The 13,363-nt window shown below is 39.5% G+C and overlaps 1 protein-coding gene across 1 annotated transcript in view; it reads left to right on the top strand.

Annotated features, from left to right (window-relative positions):
• LOC107661708 (PDZ and LIM domain protein 4-like) overlaps positions 1–7,384 on the top strand; it is a 37,365-nt gene extending 29,981 nt beyond the window's left edge. Inside the window, exons 6-7 of the mRNA XM_016451450.1 lie at positions 3,478–3,631; positions 5,279–7,384. Coding sequence (XP_016306936.1) covers positions 3,478–3,631; positions 5,279–5,483 — 359 coding nt within the window. The 3' untranslated portion in view covers positions 5,484–7,384. The remainder of the gene's footprint in view (positions 1–3,477; positions 3,632–5,278) is intronic.
• Positions 7,385–13,363: the final 5,979 nt, after the last annotated feature.

Genomic DNA, 13,363 nt, shown 5'->3' with positions numbered 1-13,363 from the left:
TTGCCATGCCAACTTGCTACTGTAAACAAAAGCTTGCAATGCTTGTCCCGCCTCCAGGGTCTTCTGATTGGTCCATTGTTTTGGAACTGACATTGATGAGTGGCGCTGCATATAAAAAGTTGAAATTCTTTTAACTTGAGTGTCTTAAAAATGTTGGAAAAGATGTGAAATGCAAGCGCAGCGGTCATACACGTCAGTCTACCACGTTTACATAGAAAAATAATGGAAGAGTAGCGCATTGGAATGGAAAAACGCATTCTGTGTGAATGGCCCCTATAGATTCCACTTAGGGTGAGAGCAGTAAATTAGGTAAAACAGATACTGTATTTACACAATAATTAATGAAATTAGAGAAATGTATGCAAGTCTATGCAGCGAATTTACATGAATCTACATTAACTTTTCACATCAGTATGTGCAAAGGGAACAATAACAACTGTGATGCAGCGTTTTATCACAATGCTTTGCTATTTGCTTGTTATATGCTACACTATTTTGAAATTGTCATGCTACTTAAAAATGTATTCAGTAAATGCACTGGATTTTTTGGGGGGCTAGATCACTCTGTAGTCTCTTGCAGGCCAAAAAGCCCACAAAATCCTGTTCTTTATGTCATATAAGCCCAGAAATGTGTTTTATCTAAGCCTGATCCCGTAGAGAGGCTCCTAGACTGCACTATACTTACACTTTGCACTCTCTCGCACACTGAATTAAAGCCCCGTGGAGCCACAGGGCTCAGAGATCAAGTGTTTAAGTGTGTAATTAGTGGTATTCGTTGACGGGTTTGGAGTTGTAACCTGTCCCAGCAGTCGTTGGGAATAACACAGAGTTAATGATCTCACTTTGGCACAGCAACAGTCAGATGACGGAGGCGGGCACCATTGTAACATTTATCCGTCAGATTTTTCTCGGATGTTTCCTGATCCAGCAGCAGGGTGGTTTTCTCCACTGAGCTCATGCTACGCCGGCCCTGGTTTTAGACTCGGCTTGAAATGGAGAAGATAGGAGGAGGCCTTGGCAGCTGTGCTCCATACTTGGCCCAAGCCGTGCCCTGAAGCTAACACACACCCGCGATTTTCAGCTACGCCTGCATGGAGAATAGCATCTGACCTGGGACTGAAGTGTGAAGGACATTCATTTCCAGCCATCTCTTGTTCCAGGGACAGCTGCTGAGTGCACATTTTGAGTTATTTCTCACTTTTTAAAGCAATAGTTCACCCAGAAAAGAGAATTGTTCAAGAATGTTATCTGAAGAGCGAATTTGTATGTGAATTAATGGAACAGCATATTTGGAGACAGTGTTGGGGAAAGTTACTTTTAAAAGTATTGCCTTACAATATTGCAATACTTACTTTCTTTTCATGGGAAGTAATTATTATGTTACATTTGCATGACTTTTTCTCGTCTGGCCTGGGCTTGCTTGTTTGTTTTTAATATAAAAAAGTTCTATTTTTGGCAAATGTAAAAAACCCTTTCACACCAAAAGTGAAATGAATAAGCCACAGGCTGAAGGAATTAAATACATAAAGGATTTTTGTGTTAACATTTAATTACTGCAGGTTTGTTTCATATTCTGAGTTTGCATCTCACTGTTTTTATTCATTTTGAAGAATACTGAATCGTTTTTGTGCGAGTGAGATGAGTAAATGCATGTTCACATTTAGTCTAGAACTACAGTAACATGTTCACACAGCGCACACAACGCTCTGCACTTCTGATTTCTCTCAACATGGGACATGAGAGCTGTCAGTCAATACATGGGGAAACAAAGTAATGACAGTACATATCTGAAAAAGTAACTTAGATATGTTCTTGTAAGTTAAAAAGTAATGCATTACTTTACTAGTTACTTGGAAAAAGTAATCTGATTACGTAACTCATGTTACTTGTAATGCTTTACCCCAGCACTGTAATTTAATACACACAGTGGAGAGACAAAGTTAGTGGAGACGTTTAGGAGAAAGGAAGAGCAACAATTAACTTAGATAGTCCAGTAATGCACCTTATTTTGCAATTTTCTTTGAATGTGTCAAACTAACAAATCATTATCTGCTATAGGTAAATAATTACAGAGAGCAGTAAATGTTTGCACTATGAACCACTGTGTTATAATGAATTAAAATAATATGAACAGATATCATATCAAACAGCATAACGAACTATTTTTGCTGTTCATTTTATATGAATTACACTGTATTTCTACATGGTCTAAATTTCTGCATCAAAATTTCCCACCGGCTTTTTAACAAATCACACAACCTCCACTGCTCTGTCATTGAAGAAACATAACAGTCAACTTGTGACCTGATAGCCAATTGCATTACAGCCTTGACTTCACTGAATTGCTCTCAGAGTTGTGCGACAGACAACCACTGTTTGCGGGCACCAAAGAAATGAGAAGTGTCATACAGTGAAACCAACCTGTTGCAAAATTGTCCATTACTTCTCGTACAGTATAAAACAGCTTTTTTCTTTTTTCATTGTAAACTCAAAAACAGATTGTTTAATGGCAAACATGTTGAAGATTAGTCAGCAGACTAAGAGTTGATTCATTAAGCTGGTTCCACCACTGACATCCATTCAAAACAACCATCAAAATACCCGACTACTTAGTCAAATTACAGCCCATAAGATCCGCCCATAGGTGTTGATTGACATGCCTGCCATAGCATGTCATTTGTATTTGCTTTGTTGCTTGTATCATCAGTGCTTCATCAGCTGAGCATTTAGTTATATTAAATCATGACTGTTTTACTGAGTTAATTATGAAAATGAAATATTAAATACAGTTCTGTCATGACAACTCTCGGAGGGATTGGCATGGTAACATACGTGACAATGTTAATGTATTTGGTCTTGGCGGAAAAGCTCTGCTATGCTGCTGCTGCAAGTACCGAGACTTGCTACTGCCAATACATCCACAACATGCTGCTATGAGCATGTAAGAAATACTGCTGCTGCAAATATAACATACATGAAATAACCCCCATATAGCATACACGAATTACCTTGTAGCAGATCTATACAGGTGGAGCTGGGGAAGGTGGAGGGTTTCTGAAGCAAGCTGCAACTGCTACGGCAAGCACTAGTCATATATTTGAATGTTGAGCAGCGAGCTCATTGGCTACCGATACAGGAGAGAACCAATCAGCTGTGCCATGTGATAATGATGTCATTAGGTCAGATTGAGTTAGACCTATCGGACTGCGCCATCTAGAGTTTCATGCCAGAACTCTGTATTTCATATTTCATTAAAGTTTATGCTGCCCCAGTATGAGGAAACGAAATTGAATTTGAGTGTTTGAATTATCATTTGAATTTTGTTTAAAATTTTCGAAAAAATGCGACTTCTTTAAAGGGGTCCTGTCATGCTTTTTCACTTTTTCAACCTTCCTGTCTTAGTTGAATAGTTGATTACTTTCTGTATATGAGCATGTCATATTCTGTGCACTTGACTTGAGCTTATTTTCCTTGCAGGGGTCTCACCCGTGGACAGACATGGGGTCAGAGGCTTGCGTTCCCCTGTCAAATCCCCCGTGCCAAAGCTGGGCAGCCCCATTACGGCTCCTCTGGCGCCCATCCCCGGCTTACAGAAGCTGCCACAGTGCACACGCTGCGCAAACGGCATTGTGTAAGTGTGACGTTATGCTTCTTATCGGTTTGTTTAAATACATAGAGAAAAGCCCCCAAATGAACATTTAGTAAGACATTAGATAGTATTGCATAGACATAGCAAATTACTTTGGAAGCCCATGTGTTTGTTTCCATATCTTTGAACACGAGCCTACAAGCTTTAACTTGCTGTCAATGAAAGACTTTAACAATAGTGGCACGTTCATTGAGTATGTAGTTGTTAATGAAGCCGGAGCTGCTGCAGCATGTGTTCCTCCCGCTGCACAGGTGATCCAGATATTACTGTAAGTCACTCTACCGCTGTTGGCACTTTCCCACAGTTTCCACTAAAACTGAGTAAACAGTGAGGTCATATGATAAGGAAGTTCCACAGAAGAGTGAAACAATGTGTCCATTGTAAATGCTGTTGACAGATATTATAGCTTTCAAATATGGGACTGTTCATTGAGATTAATAAAAGGAAGTGGATTCCCAGCTAATAAAAAAAAAAAATGTTCTGAAAACATTTTCTTTAAGTTCTAAAATGTTCTCTGAACATGCAAAACGTCCAGTTTTGGAAATGTTTTAGAAACGTTTAAGTGAACTTTAAGAGAACATTACATTTCATTTTTTGCAACATTATGGGAATATTTGGTATTGGGTACATTATGGGTAACATTTAAAAAAAAACACATTTCAGAAATGTTCCATGAACAATGTATAAATAATGGTTTTGTGCTGACGTTTTTAGAACATCATTAAAGACCAGATAACTTTGAACGAACGTTCCATTAACGTTACCGCACAAACATTTGTTCATAATGTGCGGGAGAACCTTGTACTTTCCCTGATAGCTGGGTTAGTGATATGGATTCAATCAGCCGTCAGGTTCACATAACAGACATTTGTCCAGAACAGTAGCTTTCTGTTTCTGTTTTAGGTTGTGTCAGATTAGCCAGGAATTTACCGTTTACTCTGTTACTGATCAAACATTATCTGGCTAATCCTGCTTTAGAAATTGTTGCTGTCTGCCATATTATCATATAAGCCTTTTTTTTCATACAAGTCTATCCATACGAAGTCTGTAGTATTGGAATCGTTTTTAAATTATAGTCAAACATTTCTGTAGGTGAACACACTGAAAAAAGTTAAACAACTGTGTCACTTATTTCAAGTGCATTTTATATTGGTCTAACTGAAAATCATGGTTTTCTGGTTTAAACCAGTTTTGTTCAGTTTGTCTAAAAGCAAATAGCACTTCCTCATAGAAAAATGAAAAGAAACCAGTTTTGTTGTTGATGCATATTTTAAAAAGAAATCACAGTAAAGCTTGTTCAAAGTTGTCTTTATTTATACTAAGTAAACTAAATTAAATAAAAAATAGTTTCAGTAAATAATAATGAGCACTCTACTTTCATATTATAGCTATTTCTTGTGTCTAAAGCAGATATAAGTAGGTTTTCTATAACTTTTGTTTTTACTTTGTATGGATGTTTTTGAAAAAGAACAATTTTGAAATCAAATTTGAAAAGTTTGTAAGGAAAATGTACTTGGATACTGAAACATTTATAAAGCATAAACACTTAAAAATGTTTTTAAGATTTGTCCTTAAAATCCCAGAGCATTAAAGTATAATAAGTGACATTTAAGAACTGTCTTATCACAGGGGAACCATCGTGAAGGCCAGAGACAAGCTCTATCACCCCGACTGCTTCGTGTGTGATGACTGTGGGCTGAATCTAAAGCAGAGAGGATACTTCTTCATCGATGAGAATCTGTATTGCGAGACGCACGCCAAGGCCCGTGTGCAGCCTCCGGAGGGCTACGACGTGGTGGCCGTGTATCCTAACTCCAAAGTGGAACTGGTCTAAGCACACACACACACTCGTTAACCCAAACACACACACACACAGGTTTTCCTTGAGGATTCAGCTTGGCGAAGTGGAAATGAGAATAACAAACTGAAATTTCTTTTTCAGTCCCTGCTCAACTTTAACCTGGACTCTGTAGTTTGTTAACCTGCAGTTAACCTCATACTGAAATCGAGCAGCACTTATTCCTAGGTTAGACAGCCTTCCTAACATTCGTTTGGTGTTGCTTTAAGAGGAAAGTTTGAAACGCAAGATAACAGAATAGACAAAACAACATCTGTTCACCTAAATTCCAGTGGCACACCAGCGATTTATTTTTCTGAAAGCTGTGGTGAACTGAGGTGCTCGAAAAGACCACGAAGAATGTCTCGAGCCATGTGGAAAATGGAAATGGTGGTCATTTATTCAGAAAGTTTGGGACGGTGTGTTTATTCTTTGGCTAAGAAGCCAAGACGTGTGTTTTTTGGGGGTTTTTCCGATGATCTAGCTTCTATCACCAAATCCAACTTTATCTTTGCCGTAAACCAAAGAAAAGGAGACCGCATTAGGAAAACTGCATTTGATTGGCTCTAAGCAAATTTATGCTATATGCATGTTGCATGTGATTGTGGCACAGATGTTTCTAGATAACTCTATCACACCTCCTTGAGTACTGATGTCCGTTACTGCCACAGTAATGCAAAAAAACACGTTATGTACAATAGCGCCACACGGTCCAAATGTGTTGGCCAAGCAATTCTGACTGCGTTTGCATATTTGCGTACTGATGTGATTTAAACTAGATTTATTTTAATGGTTTGGATGACTTCATGTAAAACGAAACCAGAATAGTAAAGTAGATATGCTTCTATTTTTTGGGGGGGGCTTTTCTTTAAGTGGTGAGGCTTTTGTAAATTCTGTAAAAAATGAGAAATGTTTGTCTTTCTAGTTTCTTATGAATTATATATATGTGTGGGTTTTAAAAACGTGTAACACATAACTCTACTTTGTTGTATTAAGGACCTTCTGTAAATAATTTGAATGCTAACAGATCATCTTTCAACAGAATACAGTTACTTATAGTCATTTGAATGTAATAATTTGTCATTCCAAGCCCTTCTGACTTTCTTCTGTGGAACACAAATGAATAATGCTCATGGTGTACAGATGCAGTTAAGCTACTAAAAAGCAGCATGAAAGTATTATAAAAATAGTCTGTATGGCTTGTGTGCTGCAGTGCGAGTTCTCTGAAGCCATATGATAAAATTGTGATAAAAAGACCAAAATTGAAGTCATTATTGTGTTGCAGGACTCATATTCCATTTTCAAAACTGCTGATAATCACACTGGTTTAACTGTTTATTTATTCTTTAAATTTTGTGACTGTTTCTCAATTACAGTCATGAATGTGTATGCAAAGTTTCGACGCACAGAAGTAATAGAGTATAAATTGAACCCCATTGGTTTCCAAAAAAATTGCCAAAAATCGACCATTTGGAAAACAGCAAATAGTCAGGTTAAAAAATATATATATATATGTAAGACACACTCTGCATTAATGACCAGCATTAAAATCTTTCACTGCAGTTGGCCTGCTTCTTCAAAGCACTTCATGCAGACATAAGTTTCCATGGTTTAAATGAGCTTGTTTTCTTGAAGTAAGTTCACCCAGCTGAGAGGTTTGTATGTAAAATGAGAGGGGTTTGTGTTTTCAGCTGTCAAGGTCAAACTGTACTTCTGATGCATGGCTCTCGCTCAGTGGCCTCTTCATAATCAGAAGCAGAACTAGTTCTGCACTTCAGTTGCTTTTCACATTCCATTTCTACTTTTTCTCTACCCCTCACCATCTCCAACCACAACGAGGGCTGTTGCAGTTCCTACTTGTGAAATAAAGTGACTCAGTCTAAAATGCGCAGTGGTTAATATTGCAGCAAACCCTCGGACTCTCCATCACTTTTGCCAAGCTTGACTCAGTGAATGTTTCAGGTCGGGTCATGCTAAAAATATTGTGGAGCATGTTGGTACTAAATACTGAGGCGGTTCTTCTCAAAACTTTGCGGTTAAGGGTGTAACAAAAACTGAAATGAACTGGGATTACAGATTATAGGTTTCTGCTAATGAATAATGACATTTCTCCCACCGTGTTGATGTAGGACCCCATATGTATAGCTTATACTTTTTAACACTTTTATTACACTCACATTTGACAAATAATTTAACTGTTAAACAAATATAATCTATGATTTAAAACTGTTAAACAAATATAATAAAAGCATTGACTCGCACTCTAAAAAATGCTGGGTCAAATATGGACAAACCCAGCTATTGGGTTGTTTTGACCCAGCGGTTGGGTTACTACCCAGAAGGTTGGGTTAAACATTTAACCCAACCGCTGGGTCAAAACAGCCCAAGTGCTGGGTTTTATTGCTGGGTTTCCATATCTGACCCAGCACTGGGTTGTATTTAACCGAGCATTTTTTAGAGTGTATAATTCAAATTAATGCAATCTTATCCCTCTGGGCTTCTTCATTTGTGGGCCACATCTGATATGGTCAAAAGTGACCAAAGCTTTTTAATTTTTTTCAGGAAAATCAATCTAATATATTTTTGACAATAATATTTTTCATTATTATTTAGAATTTTGGGGGGATTTTATTTTATGCTACTATGCAATATTTATACAATTTTATGAGCTATTTTTACCATTATTTTTTTCGTATTCTTTCGCATTTCCCATTCATTTCCTATGTTGGTCATTTTTTACCAAGTTCATCCAATTCTGATGAAGCAAAAAAAAAATTTTAAATCCATTTATTTCCCATATCCGTAATTTTTGACCATGAAAGTGTTACTTTTTATTTTTTGACCCTTTAACATATCCGAATTATGTCCATGATTTTTTTGTATATTCACATAGCTAATGCAACAAAAGTTACCAAGTATAATTTCATTCCGATGAAGCTAAAACAAATGTTAAATGTCAAAATGTTACATTTTTCGGTCAAAAGTGACTGTAGAGGACCAGAGGATTTTAAAGGGTTAGTTCACCCAAAAATGAAAATTCGGTCATTAATTACTCACCCTCATGTCGTTTCAAACCCGTAAGACCTTCGTTCATCTTCGGAACACAAATTAAGATATTTTTGATGGAATCTGAGAGCTGTCTGGCCCTGCATAGACACCAATACAACTGAAATGTTCCCAAGTCCAGAGACGTAGCAAGGAGATCTGTAAAATAATCCATGTGACATCAGGGGTTCAACCGTAATTTTACGAAGCTATGAGAATACTTTTTGTGCGCAAAAGAAAAAATAATAACGACTTTATTCAACAATTCATCTCCTCCACGTCGGCCTGTAGCGCCATTTTGGAGAGTATCAGCTGAACGTAAACAATGTATGCTGTTCTGTGTCAGCTGCGTCATGCCGGATCTGTTTCCTACGTTGTTGTGATTTGATCTGAACGAAAACAGCATATCCGCGTGACGCAGCTGACACAGAACAGCATACACTGTTTACGTCCAGCTGATATTCTCCAAAATGGCACTACAGGGTGACGGGGACGAGATGGATTGTTGAATAAAGTCGTTTGGGTGAACTAACCCTTTAAGGCTAAAATATCCAATTGTGAGTCAATAGCCATGTCTTAAAACTGTAGAAAGTTCTGTGGTTGCTTAGCTAGATAAACAAATAATATTTCAGACCTTCTTAGGAATTTCTCTTTTGATAATTTCATGAACGCACCCCCTGACTTCTAAAGCACCAGGAAGACTGCTAGTGAACTGCATGATCACACTGCACCTTCCGCGAGACTAGCATCAAACATGGAAATGTATGATCATTTCAGCGGGGTCACTAGTTTTGAAACGTCGGAAAGATCCGCTGGGAGATCCAGAGGCATGCATACAGAAGCAGATCTCTCTTGTGCTGAGTCAGAGAGTGCTGGCAGCACACTTCTCAAGACCAAGTTTGGACAAAACTGTGGAAGGCAGATGTGGAGAGGGCTGGGATGGAGTACGGTTTAGATTAAGAGCAGAAAAATAGAAGCAGATATCTGAAGATCTTCCTTTGCAACATGGCTAAAAATAAACCAAAAGCCTTGTGTGTTGTAAAAACCATCAGCAAGCGTTATACAACCATCAGAAGAACTCCTGAAGGCCAGATCCAAGTCACTCCATATCTGTGCCAAGACTACAACAACTAGTCAGGAATATAGTGAATTATGAGCATATACCAGAACATTTCATAGGTCACAAATATGCTTAATAATGTGTTCTGGCATGTAATATAATAGTAACTGCAATAGTAGAATTTATCATACAAGACAAGAAGCAAACAGGATTTGACGAGAAAGTATTTAAGAGTTAAAGAGTATTTCCTTGCTTTAGTGTAGTGTCATGGAAAAGTTAACGGGAAAGGAAAAGCCATTTAATTGTTTCATTATTCATTTTAACAACTGGTACCTGACATAGAACTGGAAATCCAGCATAGTGATCTCTATATTTGATCATTTTTACAAAAATCTTTTCCCCAACGAATGACTGGAAACCTCTGAAATTTGTTGGTGAAAAGAGAGGGAACTTCGTCTAAAGCGGCCAAAGGCACAATCATTGAGTTTTTCTCTTTCTTTACTGTATTTGTGTGTGACAAAATGGCAAACATATAGCAGAGCAAACCGCGGTATAATTAGTGGTTTCACAGAATCCAACATCCAGCGGCTTCTCAAAACAGCTCATAAGATGTCATCATCTTACTAAACAAAGTTCCCAAAGTGTGCTAAAGGAGGTCATTAGAGGCAATAGGAGGGAAACCCCTGCTCTCCCAAGCTATAATAAAAACAATAAATGTTCTTTCATGTATAGTCAGAATAACCAGCCAGATACCCGGGTTGCCAAGTGCACGGTTTCCCTGCAGAACTTTTAAACTCGGTTTTTGTTTCACAGATTGCATCGAAAAGTTTGCATGAACATATACACGCTTCCCAGGGTATGGTTTTGCAAACAGAGGGACTGTGTGTGTGCTTTGAGAAAGTGTAGGGTTTTGTTCTGTTTGGGCTTCAAATAGTAAATGAAGGGCCACATAGTGAAGTCTCAGCCTCAGACAGTTGGCTGAATGTCTGACGCACAAGACACAAAATGGCAAACACTTAAAGGTCCCCTGAAATGCTTAGAAACACGCAGCGTTCTACATCCCCCCTCTTTTAGTGGAAAACAAAGTAACAGTGCAAAAGACAAAATTAAATCAGACCAACAACATAACATATGAATAACAAAAAACAGGTGCAAAAAGGGGGAACACACCTGACTGCACAATATCACCTAACAAGAATAACATGCATAAAGGAACAGAGATTTATAGCACATTTCAATCAGGTCATAACATAGTCTTTGTAACATTGGTTAGGACGGCTGACTCTTCCAGAACGCGTCACCACTGAACATTTGCCATCTGTGTCACTGTAACAGTCCATTTTAGGGGACTGTGGTTGCTGCATGGACCCCTCAGAATTGGGTGGTGTTGCGAGTGCCCCAGCATGAGTCACTACTGGGAGATCATCTTCAAAGTCAGCTGGAGGGGATTCTGAAACATGGAGGAGATGTCGCCTGTTCCTGATATACTTGGCACCTTGTGATGTAACGACATAGCTATTTGGTTGCTCGGCAGGGGAATTCACTATTGCTAGTCTGTCAAAACCATGTGCTGTCTGCATCCTGACGGTTTGCCCTGTCTTGAGTGCAGGGAGCTGGTGAGCATTTCTGTCATAATAGTCTTTTCACCTCATTCTCCGTTTTGTGATGGTTTCTTTCACGTCTGTGTGGACAACAGGCTGAAGCATTGCCTTGGTCACCGGGAGGAAGGTCCGTGTTTGCCTAGAGAAAAGGCATTGTGCAGGGGACGGTAAACCATCCCGGGGAAGATTGCGAACATGGAGAAGAGCAGCACGGATGTCAGTATGGTCACGGTAGCATTTTTCCAGAAGGTGCTTGGCAGATCTGACTGCACGCTCTGCCAGCCCATTGGATTGGGGATAGTGAGGGCTGCTGCGAACATGCTTAAAGTCCCATGTGTGTGCAAAATCTGCGAAATCCTTGCACACAAATTGAGTAGCGTTATCTAAGTTACTCTAAGTTAGAGTGTGTGGAATACCATGTACTGAAAAATGTCTTTTCAACTTCGCATTGACTGTGCTGCTTCTCATGTCAGAAAGGTAGTCCAGCTCGGACCAGCCAGAGAAGGAATCCACAAGGACTAAATGTGTTTTTCCATGCCAATCAAATAGGTCAGCAGCCGTGAAAGACCAGGGAAGATCCGGGATTTCATGCAGCTGCAGTGGTTCTTTCACCTGATGAGGTTTGAGTGAATTGCAGGGTGCGCAACGAGAGATTTCAGTGTCAATATCAATGTACATCGATGGCCAGTACATTGTTTCCTTAGCCCTGTGCTTTGTTGCTGCAATGCCAGGATGGCCCTGATGTAGCTGGCCTACATAAAATGTTTGCAAAACGGGAGGGATAATAAATCTCTCCCCACGAAGAAGCAAGTCATCTTGAATGGTCAGCTCATCTCTCATTGAAAAGAAGGAACGCAAGGAATACGGAAGTTCTTTCGAGGTGGCTGGCCAGCCGTTCCTAATCATATCAGAAAGCTGTTGGCATGTGACATCTTTTTGTACAGCAGCCCTGAGTTCATCTATGCGACGGGAGGAGAGTACTTGGACAGTCATGACCTCCAGTAGGTCATCTGTGAGTTGTGGGTCAGATGTGAAGAGGTGGGCTTGGGACAAGGCATCAGCCACAAACAACTCCTTGCCACGTTTGAAGATAACATCCAGATGGTAACGCTGCAGTTTCATCATCATACCCTGTAAACGGGGTGAGGCCGTGTGGAGTGGCTTCCTGATTATGGTTATCAAGGGCTGATGATCAGTTTCTACAGTGGCTGGGCGGCCATAGATGAAATCATGGAATTTTTTTGTCACAAACACAAGTGCCAACATTTTGTTGCAAACACGAGTGCCAACATTTCTTTTTCGATTTGAGCGTAACGTGATTCAGTGGGCGTGAGGGCTCGTGATGCAAATGCTACAGGCCGTCCTCACTGTAAGCATACTGCACCAAGGCCATGTTGAGAGGCGTCTGCCGAGAGGACCACTGGTATGGACGTATCAAAATACTGCAAAACTGGGGGGTTTGTCAAAGCTTGTTTCAGTCTAGCAAAAGCCTCATTATGAGTCTCATGCCAGCTCCACTCCACATCCTGATGAATCAACTGTCTCAAAGGACCTTTGTTTTGAGGAATCTCAAAGGACTGATGGAAAATGAAAAGTTGCGATTTTCTAGGCCGATATGGCTAGGAACTATACTCTCATTCCGGCGTAATAATCAAGGAACTTTGCTGCCGTACTATGGGTGCAGCAGGCGCAATGATATTACGCAGAGCCTAAAAATAGTCCCCAGCACGCTCCCTGTGCAAGCAGGTGGTCACGTTGGTTATGCTGACGGAAGTTAGCCTATTTTCATGCACTGCGTAATATCATTGCGCCTTCTGCACTCATGGTACGGCAGCAAAGTTCCTTAATTATTACGCCAGAATGAGAGTATAGTTCCTAGCCATATCGGCCTCGTTAACTTTTCATTTTCCGTCGGTCTTAGTACTCGATGTAACTACAGAAGAGTCAAGTTTTAAATAAGAAAAATATCGAAACTCTTTGGTCATTTTTGAGCGAGATGCTAACGGTCTAATCAGATTCAATGATCTATGCTAAGCTGCAGCTAAAAGTGCTAACGCCAGACCCAGAGATCGGCTGAATGGATTCGAAAACGGTAAAACTCAACTCTTTAACTCTAGGGGAGTTGGAAAATAAGCCTATTTTCAAAAATAGTGGAGTGTTCCTTTAAGGGA

This window comes from Sinocyclocheilus anshuiensis, unplaced genomic scaffold (assembly GCF_001515605.1).
Source record: "Sinocyclocheilus anshuiensis isolate Anshui unplaced genomic scaffold, SAMN03320099.WGS_v1.1 scaffold207, whole genome shotgun sequence".
In the NCBI taxonomy this organism is placed as follows: Eukaryota; Metazoa; Chordata; class Actinopteri; order Cypriniformes; family Cyprinidae; genus Sinocyclocheilus; species Sinocyclocheilus anshuiensis.
Note: the sequence above shows the minus strand (reverse complement) of the source record. Positions and strands in the feature narration are given on the sequence as shown.